We start from the raw sequence: 16,829 nt of genomic DNA, 5'->3' as shown, positions 1-16,829 counted from the left end.
TTGCACAAAAATCCTCTGGAGCGTCCATACCTGCCTCTTTATACAAGAGCTGTAGCACAAAAAGGAGTTATTCCTTGTGGGGAAAGGAATAACTCTACTGACAAAAGCCCTCTGTTCTGTCGATTTACTTGTGCAAAACCACACTTGAGGTATGGATGCTCTGCTGGTTTTTGCACAAAAACCTTGTAGTGTAGACATAGCCAATAAGCTGCAGTAGGTGAGAGCCATGAGAGGAGAAACTGGAACCAGGAATGGGGCAATAATTGTGGGAGGGATAACTTGTGAAAATCTGTCTTAAGCAATGGGCAGGAGCTGGGCAGTAGGAAGATGGGCAGAAGGCTGTGGTCAGAAGCTGGCTGATGGAAGGGAACCAGACAGTTGGACAAATCAGGTAGAGGGACTTAGTGGTGATGGGAGGAAGTTGAGCAGGTGATAGGAAGCAAGTTGAGAAACTAATTCAAAGGTGTGAGCAACAGAAAATAGTGAGGCAGTAAGTGGAAATGGAGGGACTGTGAAGCCAAAAGAAGTTTAGCTATGCAGTGGGAGAGAGTGAAATGGGAGTTGCACCATAACCGAATGGCGGCTGTCAGTTGTCATGGTAATTAGATTGGTATAAGAACTTAGATATTTTATTTTTAACCTACTTAAAAATTGTGTAAATACTTTTAAGTCAAACTGTTACTAGTTTTAAAAGGGCCAAAATTATATTAACATGTTTTATAGAACGGATTTTTTTTGTTTGTTATATACTAGCCTCTCTCAAACTTCAGGTGTGTTAAAATACTTCACTAGGCAAAAAACATCAATGCCTTACCCACAGTTTTGGATACTGGAATTTGCTTGTTGAGAAAGGGAACATTGTCCAAGATACTGAGTTTATGCCTTCACTTTTCTGAAAGTGCAATTTGATCACTTTCTTTTTCCTGGATAGTCTCTTATGGATAATACATATGGGCTGCGTCTAGACTGGCATGATTTTGCGGAAATACTTTTAATGGAAAAACTTTTCCGTTAAAAGTATTTCCGCAAAATCATGCCAGTCTAGACGCAGCCCATATGTATTTCCATAAAAGCGCGTCTAGATTGACATAGATGCTTTTGCGCAAAAAGTGCTTTTGTGCAAAAGCATCCGTGGCCAGTCTAGACACGACTTTGCGCCATTTTAGCCTGCCATTTTAGCCATCAGGGCCTTTTTGTGCAAAACACTTCTTCCCTGTCTACACTGGCCCTCTTGTGCAAGTATTCTTGCGCAAGAGGGCTTTTTCCTGAGCGGGAGCATGAAAGTATTTGCGCAAGAAGCACTGATTATGTACATTACTAAGTCAGTGCTCTTGCGCAAATTCAAGCGGCCAGTGTAGAGAGCTGGCAAGTTTTTGTGCAAAAGCAACTGCTTTTGCACAAAATCCTGCCAGTCTAGATGCACCCACGGCTTTCTTGTAGATTACATTATCTGCTCCCAAAGAGTTTATATTTCATTTGATAAACTTGCCTCAGAACAGTCATAAGCTTTGTGCAGCACAGAGTCTGGAGCTCTTATGATGAAAACTGATGCAACACCTTAGCACTTTCCTATTTTTGAAAATAATTAATTGCACTACATGGTGACTGCCATAACACTGGTATTAACAGAATATTATTTAGACCCATTGTACATGTCCTTATTTTAAAAGAAAAAGGCTGCTATCATTTCATAGCGTGCTAGCAACCATCCTAGCAATTATGATCCTTAATTAGAAAATAGTAGATTTATCCAGCATTGCTCAGGTCCTTACCTCAATTCATTTTTATTTTTCTTCATTTAAATAATTGCTCTGGGGTGGGGCTGGGGATGAGGGGTTCAGTATGCAGGCTGCCCAAGGGAGAAAGGACTACCCCGGTCTTCTCTCACTGCAGCAGCTTGGAGCCAGGTGAGAAGTGCCTCTCCATGGCTGCTCCCTAGCAAGCTGTGCACTTTCCCCTTGCTCCCTGATGAAGGGGAGCAACCAGCAATGTTCCCATATGAATGGGGTGGCGGAGGCTGCAGCTCCTCCACCCTACCTAAAGGGTGGGAAGCTCAAGGCTGGGGATTATAATTGAGGAAAGTGCTTTTTGTAATCTAGATGACTTTTAAAAAAATGTACTTAATACAGTACAAATCAATAAGACCTAAGCACCTAACTGTTTTTTCTGGAGAAAGGTCAGTGAGTTGGGCATTAACCAAATATTGGGGGCACCATAGCCTATTTTTCCTCAGTGTCCCCTAACTACATTGGAGCCCTGTAGAACCCCACATGAGAGCTCTTGGAGAAGATTAATTGCCAAAACCAACCCATTTCTTTCTGTCTGAGAAAGCTAAGAAGTCACCCATAACAGAACACTACAATCACAACCAGAAGATGTCATTGTTCTGCCCCAGACCGAACACCCCAGACGCTTTATAAACTTAAACAAAATCTGGTCTGGTAGCACTTTATAGACTAACAAAACATGTAGATGATACCATGAGCTTTTGTGGGCACAGCCCACTTCTTCAGATAAGTTTTGAGTTTAGAATGTGCAGACCCAAGTCATGCTTCAGGCCAAGATGCAATACAGAGGCAGCCCTCATTGCACTTGCAAGATAACGTCCCAAGCCAATAGAGGAGACATCTGAATGCCTGTGCCATTCAAACTCATTGCAGCTTATATTACTGGCTTGCTTTGTGTGACACAGTTGTTGTGGTATATTGCATAGTTCTTTAGTCACTAGGATTCAAAACAAGTATCTGTGTTTAGTTCAACAATATCAGAAGGTTGTGGAAAAAACTCTGGGAGGTTAATTGGGGAGACATTCTCAGGAACTATTAATATAATTCTCAAGGGATTTCTGCTAGGACTTTGTAACTTTTACATCACTTTTTTGGTAAGAATTATGTGCAAACAAACACATCTGTTAAAATTTACACTATGGTCTTTTTAAAAATGAATGTTAGTAAGCTTTTTAATGAAAATCTAAAATGGAATATTATAAACCGTTAGATTATACAAAAATATTTCTATGGAAATAGACTCGTAAAGTAGAACAGCTCACTAATTTACTTCAGAGACACTCCTATTACAGCATCAAGCTCTGGGAAACTTTTATGTATTGGTAGTATACTAATCCAATAACAGGTTTCTTATAGACATTTACTATGTGAATAGCAGACACACAATTTCTTTAGCTTCAGTGTGAGGACCTCCTGAAAACACCGTTCATCAGGAATGAAAGGAATCTGGGAATATCTTCTCATTGCATTTTTCACAGAAACAAAGACTGATGCTATCAAGTTAATTGCCACAGGAATGGAGAAATAAATTGTATATAGTGGAACTCACTCAGTAATGGATAAGAAATTTGGATACAAGTACCAGTCAGTATGGCTCAACCATAATGTTTTAGCCAGGGAACTACAGCAGAGGCTATTGGGCAAGTTCCCCACCAAGAACTTCCATATAAAGGAGCTATTTTAAGGCCCCTTTAGTAATAGCTGCTTTGAGTAGGAGCAGTGCAGGTTGCCATGACCCCATGAAAAAAGGTCTGAAAGTTTGTGGAGAGATGATCCTGTTTAGTTATCAGTTTGTCCCAAACATTCATCTAATGACATCTCAATCTGTGACAGTTCCACAGATTTGTCACCTAAAAAGAATAGCTCAGGTCTGGGAATCTGCCTTATGCCCTCTGCCATGAAGACTGATGCAAAGAATGAATTTAGTTTCTCTGCAATGACCTTATCGTTCTTGAGTGTTCCTTTACCATCTTAATTGTTGAGTGGCCTCATTGGTTGTTTAGCAGGCTTCCTGCTTCTGATGTACTTAATTTTTTTCTGAGACTTTGGCCTTCCTAATTATTAATTTGCCAGAGTTTATGCTCCTATTTTCCTCACTAGGATTTAACTTCCACTTTCTAAAGGATGCCATTTTATGCTCACTGCTCCTTTTACTTTTCCTATAAGCATAGGAAAACATATATTAGGATATTTTAGTTAGCATTCAGATTTATAAATGAGCATTTCTTATTACCAGGTGTCATGATCATGAGGGTTAGCCAGCATCCTGGGGTCTAAGGCAGGGGTTCCCAAACTTTTTTGACACGGACCAGTAAATCCATTCACGAGCTTTTAGAGGACCAGTAACATTCATTTGCATATTCAATAAGCAAATAATGAATATTCAAATAAGTCATTTCTGGTCCTCCCAAAGCCCCCAGTGTCAGCATTAGCAAAGCTTTTGATACAATCACCCACAATATTCTTGCCAGCAAGTTAAGGGAATATGGATTAGATAAATGGACTGTAAGATGGATAGAAAGCTGGCTAGATCAGGGTTTCCCAAACTTTTTACTTTAGTTGGAACCCGATTTTTTTTTTTTTCAGTACTGTCTTTTTCAGCCCCAAAATATAAATGCATTTATGAGAAATGAATACATTTTCAGTGTTTCACCCGGCTGCATCCTCCACCCAGCCTGGGCCAGGGCTTGGGGACCGGGCACCGCATGAGCACTTCAGGAGGCAGGAGCAGATTGGGGGGAGGGTATCTGGCTAAGAGGGAGGGTGCAAGGAAGGGTAGGGTTGCCAGGTGTCCACTTTTGTACTGGACAGTCCGGTATTTGAAGGTTTTGTCTGGAGAAATTACCAGACATATAAAATGCCTGGTATTTTCTAATTAGGTACATTTTATTATAATTAGGTGTATTAGTCTTTAGCTGCCTGGCTGGTAGATGTGCTCACGCTCTCTGAGTGCGTTTACCTGCCAGGCAGTTTGCAGCTACTCCAGGGAGGGTATGTGGGAGGGGGAGGGGGAAGAGGGGACAAAATGGAATCCCCGGCCAGACTCACTAGTCTGCCAGGGTCTGCAGAGTTTGCATGTGCCCAGGTCAGTCCCGCTCTCCCCCCTCCCCCTTCTCTCCTGATCTCCCCCGTCCAGCTCTGCTTCCAGCGGCCGGTTCCCCCCGCCACCCACCAATCTCCCCTGGTCAGCCCCGCTCCCCCGATGACTCGTCCTGCTGCCCCTGTCCAGCCCTGCTTCTGGCAGCTGATTCTCCCGTCATCCTCCTGATCTCCCCTGGCCAGCTCCCCCTCCCCCTGTGCAGCCCTAGTTCCATCGCCTGCTCTCTCCGATCTCTGCCACGGGACAGCCCCGCTGCCCCCAACCCTGCTTCTGCTGCCTGTCCGCATGCCAGGATCTCCACAGGACAGCCCCACTACCCCCAGTCCTGCTTTCGCCGCCCGCATTTCCACGGGACAGCCCCGCTGCCCCCAGTCCTGCTTTCGCCACCAGCCTGCCCAGATCTCTGCGGGACAGCCCCGCTGCTCCCAGCCCTGCTTTGGCTGCCTGCCCGGATCTCCACCAGGACATCCCCGCTGCCCCCAGCACTGCTTCCTGGCATCCGGTTCCTTCCCCTTCCCCCCTCCTCCCAGCCCATCCCGCTCTGCTCCCTTTCCGGAAGCCATGCTGAGGCCCGGTGTTTTTTTCCTATGGTCCGGTACCGGGCCGCGGCCCATAGTTTGGGAAATGGTGCTCTAAGGGGTTAACTATGTCCCTTATCTAAGCCAGGTGGCAGGTAGCCAATAGAAATATAGGTACGAATTTCAAACTGAAACAAAGGAATTTTTGGTTTTTTTCACTCCTTTCGCCCTGGGTATCTCTCCAGCTATTGAAGGGGACAGGATGTCTCCCTCTAAGAAAATACTCTTTGTAACCTGTAAGTAGGATAAAGTTTAGATAGATCCATTAGGTTTTATTGTTTTATGGTTTGGGAAATGGGATCTGGTCTGTGCATTTAAAAATGGGGTTTGCTCTCCTTTGTAACTAAGTTCCTGGCCCATGGTAAATTTCTCCTCCCATGAGTATATTATTTTGTTACTGTTCCATCTAGTCATTATGCTTGCAACAGGAATATTGTGGCGATGATAAAAGTTATTTCTATTTTCTTTTATTAATTTTTGTAACCTGGTTTGTACTTTAGGGGTGAGACTTCCCAAGTAGTCTCTCCCTAGTTGCTTTCTTAATATTTGGGTAGTGGCAACAGTGTTTTATTCCCAAAATGTAGGTTAACATTTTAGGGGGGAAGTTTTATACCAAAGTCTGGTAGGTAAGGTTTTGGGGTACTTTTGCTGGCCCCCACTCCTGCACTTATCATGCCAGAGTGGGGAAGGAGCCATGACAACAGGTGTCTGTGCACTTATTTGAATTCTTAACATTTTAGCTTTCTGCATGATTTTAGCTCTATTACGTATTATTTATTTCTAGAGGGGGTATTAGTTGTCATTGGCTTAGGAGTTTCAGAGCCATACACCAATCTGATTGGCTTTTGTTCCAAAATAAGATGTTTTCTAGTTGGAAGTCAGGCACTAGAGTGCGGGGGCAGTGGCTGGGCACTCTGGGCCTCTTTGAATTGCTGGAAGAGAGCCACTCAGAGTGCTTGGAGGGGGGTGTGAGCTGCAGTCTGGGCAGCACTAAGGGCTGACTGCCCTGAGTCCTGCCCCTTCCACCAAAGACCCAACTCCTGGGGCATGGATTACTCTGATGGATGGTTGTCCCTCCTGGCACTCAGCTATATTCTGAGCATAACATATCTAGTATACTGTCATGTCCTGAGATTTTTTTTTTCCTCTCTCAATCTCTTACCTTTTTCATTAATCTAATTTTAACATGTTACTCTAATCCAATTCTGTTTCAGTTCATAAGATACAAAGGAATGCTTAAAGGAGAGTAAAGAACAAGAAGACAGGGAATAGCCAGCATGGGTTTGTGAAGAACAAGTCATGTCAAACTAATCTGATAGCTTTCTTTGATAAGATAACGAGCCTTGTGGATAAGGGAGAAGCGGTGGATGTCATATACCTAGACTTTAGTAAGGCATTTGATACGGTCTCGCATGATATTCTTATTGATAAACTAGGCAAATATAACTTAGATAGGGCCACGATAAGGTGGGTGCATAATTGGCTGGATAACCGTAGTCAGAGAGTTGTTGTTAACGGTTCTAAATCCTGCTGGAAAGGGATAACAAGTGGAGTTCCTCAAGGGTCTGTTTTGGGACCCGTACTGTTCAATATCTTCATCAATGATGTAGATATTGGGATAGAGAGTACGCTTATTAAGTTTGCAGATGATACCAAACTGGGTGGGGTTGCAACTTCTTTGGAGGATAGGGACATAATTCAAAATGACCTTAGCAAGTTAGAGAAATGGTCAGAGGTAAACAGGATGAGGTTTAATAAAGAGAAATGCAAAGTGCTCCACTTACGAAGGAACAATCAGTTCCATACATACAAGATGGGAAGCGACTGTCTAGGAAGGAGCATGGCGGAAAGGGATCTAGGGGTCATAGTGGACCACAAGTTGAATGAGTCAACAGTGTGATGCTGTTGCAAAAAAAGCAAATATGATTCTAGGTTGTATCAACAGGTGTGTTGTAAGCAAAACTCGAAGTCATTCTGCCGCTCTACTCTGCACTAGTTAGGCCTCAGCTGGAGTACTGTGTCCAGTTCTGGGCGCCACATTTCAAGAAAGATGTGGAGAAATTGGAAAGGGTACAGAGAAGAGCGACAAGAATGATTAAAGGTCTAGAGAACATGACCTATGAAGCCAGGCTTCATGAACTGGGCTTGTTTAGTTTGGAAAAAAGAAGATTAAGGGGGGACATGATAGCGGTTTTCAAATATCTAAAAGGGTGTCACAAGGAGGAAGGTGAAAATTTGTTCCTCTTGGTTTCTGAGAACAGGACAAGGAGTAATGGGCTTAAAGTGCAGCAGGGGAGGTTTAGATTGGACATTAGGAAAAAATTCCTAACTGTCAGGGTGGTCAAATATTGGAATAAATTGCCAAGGGAGGTGGTGGAATCTCCCTCTCTGGAGATATTTAAGAACAGGTTAGATAGACATCTGTCAGGGATGGTGTAGACGGAGCTTGATCCTGCCTTGAGGGCGGGGGGCTGGACTCGATGACCTCTCGAGGTCCCTTCCAGTCCTATTATTCTATGATTCTGAGACACTTACCTTATCTTATTTAGGTTTGTCCTTTTTTAAAACTACCTTCTATTGCTGGAAGGGACACAATTCTGGCTTCCCACAGTACAGAAGCCTTGGGGGAAAAGCTCTGGGAAGCTCAAAGGCTTGTACCTTCCACCAGCTGAAGTTGGACCAATAAAATATTACCTCACCCATCTTCTCTTTCATATTCTGGGGCTGACATGGCTACAATAACCTTATTCATCTGTTGATGTAACAGCCTTAGTAGTAGATCCCTTCATTCATAAATATTCAGAATAACAAAAAAATCTTAATAGAAATGTAGCAGTGTTAGTCTGGTGTAGCTGAAGCAAGATGCAGGACTATGTAGCACTTTAAAGACTAACAAGATGGTTTATTAGATGAGATTTTGTGGGCCAGACCCACTTCCTCAGATCAAATAGTGGAAGAAAATAGTCACAACCATATATACCAAAGGATACAATTAAAAAAAAATGAACACATATGAAAAGGACAAATCACATTTCAGAACAGAAGGGGGATGCGGGGTGGGGGGGGACGGAGGAAGGAAGGTAAGTGTCTGTGAGTTAATGATATTAGAGGTGGGGAAAGTTAGATGTCTGTGAGCTAATGAGTCTCCTATAGACAACCACCTAACCTCAAGATGATTCTTACCAACAACCACAGGACATACCATACTAATACCAACCCTGGTACCTTCCCTTGCAACAAACCCCGTTGCCAGCTTTGTCCACATATTCATTCTGCTGATACCATTATTGGACCTAACCAAGTGAGTTATAAGATCAAGAACACATATTCCTGCACATCCAGAAATATAATCTATGCTATCATGTGCCAAAAGTGTCCGTCTGCTATGTACATTGGACAAACATCTCAGACACTTCGCCAAAGGATTAATGCCCACAAAACATATCAGACAAGATCATAAAGAAAAAACTATTTCTTGCCATTTCAACCAGAAAGGACATTGTCTCAATGACTTCACCACCTGCGTTCTTCTACAAAGACCTTTTACATCTGCACTTGAAAGGGAATCCTCTGAACTGTCATTCATGTTAAAATTCGACACTCTCCCGGGGGGGGGGGGGGGCGATTGAACAAAGACCCCAACTATCTTACCCATTACCAGGATAGCTTCCCCAATTATCACCTCTAATACCATTAGCTCACAGACATCTAACTTTCCCCACCTCTAATATCATTAACTCAGACACTTACCTACCTTCCTTCCTTCCCCCCCCCCCTTCTGTTCTGAAATGTGACTTGTCCTTTTCATATGTGTTCATTTTTTTTTAATTGTATCCTTTGGTATATATGGTTGTGACTATTTTCTTCCACTATTTGATCTGAGGAAGTGGGTCTGGCCCACAAAAACTCATCTAATAAACCATCTTGTTAGTCTTTACATAGTCCTGCATTTTGTTTCAGAAAAATCTTAGAGCATAAGGTTAATGGACAAACACGTAACACATCAGTGTGTTTTTATTTTAGGGTAAAGTTGTGAGAAATAACACTTTTTGTCAATTAAAAAAACAAAGAAAATATTGAGCCAGCCTTTACTTAAGCCAAATGACTCTGACATTTAGGATTTGTCGTACGCTTTTTTCACATCTAGATTTTTGACCTAATGCTAGTTAACAGCATCTTTATCAATCCTAACTAATCTAATAAAATAGAAGACCGACCTGTTAGGCCATATTTTCCAGCTCAAGAGGCTCTGGAGACTTGTGCAAAAGTGCTCACTACAGTCGATTTCCAATTGCTTTGTAACAATACCAGGCCAAGCTATCTCAAATCACTTGTGGCATAGGGACAAGAATTAAGTTTGATATTGCTTTGGAAAACACAAAACAATGTGTCAGTTAAAAGCAGCTCATGTGAAAATGGTAGTAACAAAAGAAATATTGTAAGAGTTAAAATACAAATAATGTAAAGGTTAGTTTTCTGAGACCACCTATGGGGGGGGGGGGAATCTACTACAGCTTGCCTTATACTTTCTGATAGCTAATAATTTAAAAAAGAAAATCTCAGAGGACAAATTCTGTGCTGATTTATCCCCACTACAATCAGAATTCTATAGAGTATAAATCAATGCAGAACTGTGTTTTTAATTGAGGCTTCTGTAAATTCCATAAAACTCCACGAACAGGATCTATGCAGCTGCAAAAGGCAGGAAATAACACAGAACATCAGCATATTGGCAGCAAAATTACTGTAGCAAGGGTTGTATGAGCCTAATATTGCCTAGCCAACAAAACGAAGATTCCTTTCCTTCTGTAGCTTTTGGGCTAAACTTAACAGAAGAAAAAGATACATAAAGGTGATGTGAGCAGGAGGCAGAGTATAAAAGGACAGCAATTCTGCAGAAGAAAGAAGGAAAGAATATTTTTTTCATTTTGTCCTAATGTGTTTAACACAAGCAACTTTTAGGATTCACAGTTCTATAAGTAAAATAGCCATTCCATTTTTTCCTGTCTTTCTGCAATAAGCCTTATTACATTATAGTCCTGTGAGCTAAGCAAAAAAGATTCCCTAAAATGTGACTAATGAAGCCATCAAACTTTCAAAATGTAAAGAGGTCACTGTGCTAGTCTTCCTGCCTTGTGAAAGTCAGAAAAAAGATTTTTCTTGTTGTTTTGTTACTAGGAAATCATTACATCACTGCACTTATTTTAGAACCTCTCTCATGTCATCAAAAACAAACTAAAATGAGATGTCACAGGTTGAGCTAAATTAGTTTGTAAAAGATGGTGCTCTAAGCAAGCATATGCAAACATTAACATACAACAAAGACATTCAACAAAAAATAAATTAGCCCATGAGGTACAAGTTTGCCAAAGAAAACTGGAGGTTGTTGCTGCTTGCTGCTTTGTTTGTTCAAGCTAGCATTAAGTCTCTTTCTGGAACTTTGCCTTCCATCCTTGATGCTTCTGCCAGTATTAGTACTAACAGATTATAACATTCTCCTACTTCAAGTTGTCAGCCGACGGTCAGGGCAGTGAGTCCCTTATGACCGGCTGAAGTTCTTTTAAATTGTGCTTGGTTCTGTTACAGCAACTGAAGGAGTCAGGTTAAAGCTTAAACAGTTACTATTTATTGTTACAGGGTAAACTTAGTTGTTAAATGCTACTACTGTGTTATAGATAACACAAACACTACAAAGGACAGGACAGAAATTACACTAATAAGTCACTTACAGGTACCATGAAACCCTTTGGTTCTCTGAGCTCTTATTAAATGCATGCAAAATAGACACATAGCAGGTATATAGTCTCACCCCTGCGTTCCAGACTTGGCGTGGCCAGCGTCTTTCTCTCAATCCCTCGGGAAGTAGTAGGGCGAGGTTGGGCGTCCCACAGACCTCGGGAGACAATCAATACCTGCCAGCAGGTATAGATGATTGGAGCTCAAATGGGGTGGGCTGCTGAACCTCTTTTATACCCCTTGGGTCATGTAGGCTTCTTCCTGGGCTCAAGTGGCCAATTAGGAAAAATGGCTTTGAATGCCAAGTTTCCCATGAAGGGTGCAAAGCATAATTCACACCTGGGAAAATGCAGACAATGGGCACCTCTGGTATGTGATGGGCAAAGATTCCTCTCTGGGACAGTGCAGGCGTGTCAATTACTGGTACTAGCCATCAGGGCGACGGGAGGCCCCGGGTCGTCAGCTAGCCCATTTACTGTCTGGTTTCTGTTTATGGTAGAGTCAGGGACAGGCAGCAAACCTGTGTTCCCAGGGCATCAAAGGCTGACTGCCTTTCTCTTGCTCTCTGGGGGGGGGGGGGGGGGGGGAAACAAGATGGGGCTCGTGGAAAAACAAGATGGGGTTTTGTGTCTGGCTACACAAGTGCTGAAGGCTTTTTAAGTCCGAAGTCTTAAACTGCTTTGGGCTCTGAGCCTCTAAAAATATGCATGTTTTATAGTCATGAGACACCTGCATAAGTGTTTGGAGGATCAGGGCCTTAAATTATGCACCTGTGACTATCAGCCACAACAAGGCTAGTTAAATTCTAATGGCTGCTATTACTCAGAAAGCAGCTGTCAGATTTATTCCTTCTCTTGGCCCAAAAAGGACCATTTCAGGTAAGTAAAAACAAAATAAAACCAGAAAATTCTGTAAGATCTCTTTAATAAAGTATACTAATCCTTTTCACCTAAGTAGCTCTCGGTTTTCTCCATTAGCTGAGATGGGTTTCTCTTTAATTTTAAAACATTAAGAGAAGGCTGCAGAGATTTAAAAAGATGACTCATCAACTATATTTTAAACTACATGGATTATATTCTTCCATATACAATGTGAAAAAAAGAACTTTTTTAAAAGAGAAGGGACTTTTTATTCAAAGAATGACATCAAGAGGCATCACCTTTCAGAACACTTTGTTTTCAGGACTCTCTCTGAACAAATACATAACATAGCAAAAAAGTAAACTCTAGTATGTAACTGAGGAAAAGTTCTCCCCTTGAAGTGTATATTAAACAACAAAATGTTTATAGCCAAACAGCATGCCTGCCTCAGCAGGACCCCCTAAAATCAGAGCATAATCAGTTTAATCTCTGATTTTTCCTCCTGCTGAAAGACAATATTGCCCCCCTGTAGGCAGTTACTCTTTAAATAGCTCATTTCATTTCAAACTACTTTGTCCACTCATTAAACAATAGTAACTAGTGGTGCATAGGGATTGCAGAATTATATTTGCTGCTATTGATTTGGTCAATAAGACACATCATCATGTCATGCATTTATCAATAAAAGTAAAACTCCAAGTTTTAGAAACCAGTTTGTTAGACTTGAATCAAAAGTCTAGTCTCACTCAGATGACTTCCTCATTTTGAATTAACATTATGGTCTCCACCCTGCAATGGAATGTAAGCAGATGCTTATCCTTCATGGGGCGACACTAAGGCTACCTCTACACTGCAAAGCTATTTTGATATAGTGGAGTAGCCTGAAATAGCTATCCTGCATCATCAAAGCAAGCCCGCTATTTCGGGATTGCTAGTCCAACGTCCCTGTAAATCTCCTTCTGGGAGGAGTAAGGGACATTTTGGAATAATGCTTTATTTTGAAATTGATTAAATAAGCTATTTTGTAATAGCATTGAAATAAGATGCACCCTGAAACATCTTTTTATTATGGTAAAGAATGCTGTTGGTTAAGCTTCAATGAGACACTTACATTTTCTCATTTTTAACATAATGAGCAAGATTATCTTCTAACTTGAACTTTGAATTCAATTAGAAATACCACCATATCAAATTTTGTGATTCCTTTCTGAGAACCTGTTTTTGAAGACATGCCTTAAGCTTATCGGTACACTATAACTTACAGAACATCCTTTCAGCAATCCCTTAATACAAGCAGTGTCCCGTAGAGTCAGGAATGTGGAAGTCTCTTCCTTACATAAAACAGGACTGTGTAGCACTTTAAAGACTAACAAGATGGTTTAATAGGTGATGAGCTTTCGTAGGCCAGACCCACTTCCTCACGGAGACTAACATGGCTACATTTCTACCACTATTTTTCTTACATGCTATCCCTTATACTTGGAACTTCCTCATCTTATATGTATAACAATTAACTATTCTCTTAATATTTCCTCAAAACACACTTATTTCCAGAAGTCTTTCAAAATAATTTACCAAGTAGGCAATATTTCTATACATTTCTTTTAAAATATGCATTGCTTTGTTTGATGTACTTGTGTAATTTATGGCTTAATTCTGCCAACTCTCATTAAGTACAACTGAGTTCTGAACGCACAAGACTAGATGCTTAAATTTACCTTGGCCTATCGACCATTTATCTGAGTGGGTTCTTTAAATTAGGTACCTAGAATCCTGATTCTGTCATAAGTTTGTGTCAGTGAAATCCTCCAGGCTGAAGACTAACCTCATATCTTTGTTCTCAAAGCTTTGGCTCCTGTGATGGTGAGAAACTTAGCTTCCATTTTTAAACATGTAAATTTAAAAGCTTAATGTTTCCAGAGAAAAGCTTGCAAGTGTGACTCCTAAAGTCTCAATCCCAAGTTACTTTTATACTATTTTGCTACTTGGGCTCCAATGTCTGAATGTTTACTTTTGTCAAAATGATGCATCAGTGTTCGCAAATTCAGCATCCTAAGGGCTACTACAAAATTTTAGAAACTACAATTAAACCAGCTGGGGGCTAGGGTTTTACGCATATTTGAGTAGGAGTTAGAAGGGGGTGAGGGGCTCCTCAGCAGAAGATTCTCCCGTGACCCCTCACTTTTAAAAGTTCACTCATGTCATGTAGCTCAACCACGACCCACCCAATTAGCCGTTCAGGAGGCTGCAATTTGTTGTAGGGATAAGAGCGGCAGAGCCTTAGATATTTGGCAGCACGGCCCGAGTGCGGCCATTTTATCATGCCGGGGCTAGGGAAATGAGCCACTTTCTCTAGAGGCTGTGGGCTGCAGCCCTGGGGCCGAGGGAAGGCAAGTTGAGGCGAAGGAAAAGGCAGCGGCAGGGTTCCTCGCCCTTACAGCGGGGCGATGTTGGGGGCCCGCAGAGAGAGTTCGGGCCGGGCCCGCTCCCTCCCCCGCCGAGGTGCCAGCAGGCAGCGGCCAGGCCTGGGCTGGGCTGGCACCAGTGGGGGCTGCCGGTGGCGGACACAATAAGGGAGCGAGCCGACGCGCAGCCGCTTCCTCCCGCACGCGGGCCGGAAGGCAGGGAGCGGGGCGGGGAGCGTCGCTCTACCGCTCTGCATTGGGGGCGCCGGGGGAAGGGGCTCGGCGCTGCCGCCGCCGTGTTGCTGTGCGCGAGGCACAGGGCCTGGGCGAGCAAGGCGGCCATGGAGTGAGGGGAGCAGCGGCAGGGGGAAGATGGCCGGTGGCGGCGGCGGCTGCAGGGACAGCCTGTTTCTGGAAGGTGCGTGCGCGGCGGCGTGAGCGGGGAAATGTGGCCCACGGGCGGCTGCTTTCTCCCGGCGGCCAGCAAGGGGCACGGACCGGAGCGGAGGGCGTGTGGGGGGACCTGCTGGTGGGGGAAGGGTGAGTGCGGGGTGGGGGGCAGCACTGGGGGCGAGAGTCTCCAGGGTGGCCCAGGGCGGCTGGGTGAGCGATGGCCGCTTTGCCGAGGCGGTTAGTGGGGGGCTGAGGTGGGTGCGAGGAAGGCTTACGGCCAGGTGAGGCTTGATGCGCCAGAGGGGTCTGGTCTCTGGCGTGCTGCCTCTCGCGGCTCTGAGCCGCGCTCGGGCCCCCGGCCTAGGCTGGGTTCTCCTCTTTTCCAGCACTGTAAAAGGCCTCTCTGAAGAGTTGGGGAAAGGGAGCCTGGTGACCTGATCACAGAAGACTTTTCTTCTGCTGGGGTGTCTCTCTTCTGTTGGGTCACTAGAAAGAGGGAGCTTCAGTGTTACTTGTAAAGCATCAGGTTTCTGAGACATAGTTTTGGGTTTTGCATCTGCCCAAAGTCTCAGACTCTAATGCAGAAATCCACTAAAACCAATTAATGAGGCTTAGAAATATTTACTGCAAGCCTTCCGAGTACAATTAAATATGATATTCTGTAAATGTAGCCTTGTGAATTATGGCAATTGCACCAGAGTAGGGGCCGCATACTTACCTGCCTTTTTACCATTGTGATAATGAAAAATCATAGACATGAATAGAGTTTTGCAAGTCTGTGAGAATTTTTTTTTCCTTTGGCACAGCATATTTTGCAGCATCTGTAACCTGCTTTATACAGAATTTATCTTCATTTATGGTTTGTTGTAGTATAGAGGTGTGCACAGAGCAGAAATGTTGTCTTTCTCTGTGAATAAACACTCACTTTGAACAATTCATCTGAAATGCTAATATCCTAAAAACCTATTAGTCAACAGTGGCAGAATATTTTTTAGCATATGATGGTGAAATACTAGTACCTGTTCCTTCCCTCACATCCCCTCCCTGCTTTACAAAATCTGATTGTGATGTTCTCTCATATTACTGTAAGAATGACAGGTGTGGAAACAACTATCTGATGATCATGAGTTGTTTTGTGTGTGCTGTGTGGGTGGTGGTATGCCTTTCTTACTGTAAACAAATGACAAACAAAAATAAGTAGCATGTGTAATAGGGATGTTAGTATGTACAGATGCACTTTTGCCTTCGTAGACCCCTTTCTCCATTAAAAAAATATTAAACATTATTTTTGATATAACTTTAAATACTTCATTTTATTTTTTTTCTGTTTTAGGCAAAATTTAATAGAGTTTCGTGGGCCCTAAAAGTTTCATTTTTTTTCTGATGTGAGAAAAAAATTAAAACATTTTCTTCAACCCATAAAGTTAATTTTTTTTCTTCTGATTTTAAAAGAAATTAAAACACTTTCGTGGGCCCCTAAAAGTATCGTGGTCCATAGGCACTGTGCCTACTGTGCCTAATGGATAAGTCTGCCCTGGTTGTTTACACCCAAACCCTCTGCACCCCTTTTTCTCCTCTTCTCCCAAGTCATGATAAGGATGTAAAAATGCAGTTAATTGACTAGGGGCTCTTGTACATTTCAAAGGAGGAATGCAGAACAACAGTAGAGCCCAGGGCCAGCAGGAAGTCCCATAGGCACCAGCTTGTAGCCTGGAGTCAGCTTTGAAATGCACGAGAGTCCCCAGTGCAGCTCTTGTGCATTTCAAAGCCATGGAGCTCGGGGTCAACGGAGGACTTGCAGTGCTGCTAGGAGTCCGGGGTCAGCTGGGCAGTGGCGCTGCCACTTTGAAGTATCCCTTTCCCCTCCCCCTTTGCCTCCTCTGTTTTATAGATGTGGGCATCCCATACATTTATATAGAGGCAGCAAACAGGGTGGGGGGGATATCGACTAGGCAAAATACTATCAGATA

The 16,829-nt window shown here is 42.9% G+C and overlaps 1 protein-coding gene across 7 annotated transcripts in view; it reads left to right on the top strand.

Moving 5' to 3' along the window:
• The window catches only part of SENP6 (SUMO specific peptidase 6), a 180,133-nt gene that overhangs the window by 6,259 nt on the left and 157,045 nt on the right, over positions 1 to 16,829 (top strand). For 4 of the 7 annotated variants that reach the window (XM_006131959.5, XM_006131960.5, XM_006131957.5 and 1 more), the window contains exon 1: positions 14,342 to 14,884. The exons of 1 other annotated variant lie outside the window; for it this stretch is intronic. Coding sequence is in view for 3 of the 6 variants with exons in the window: in XM_006131960.5 (XP_006132022.2) it covers positions 14,839 to 14,884 (46 nt within the window). In the remaining 3 variants the exon portion in view is untranslated. Of the gene's footprint in view, positions 1 to 14,341; positions 14,885 to 16,829 lie in introns of those variants that run through there. 2 more of the 7 variants (XM_006131958.5, XM_075923800.2) reach the window with 2 other exon arrangements.

This window comes from Pelodiscus sinensis, chromosome 3, assembly GCF_052426305.1.
Source record: "Pelodiscus sinensis isolate ZL-2025 chromosome 3, ASM5242630v1, whole genome shotgun sequence".
In the NCBI taxonomy this organism is placed as follows: domain Eukaryota; kingdom Metazoa; phylum Chordata; order Testudines; family Trionychidae; genus Pelodiscus; species Pelodiscus sinensis.
Note: the sequence above shows the minus strand (reverse complement) of the source record. Positions and strands in the feature narration are given on the sequence as shown.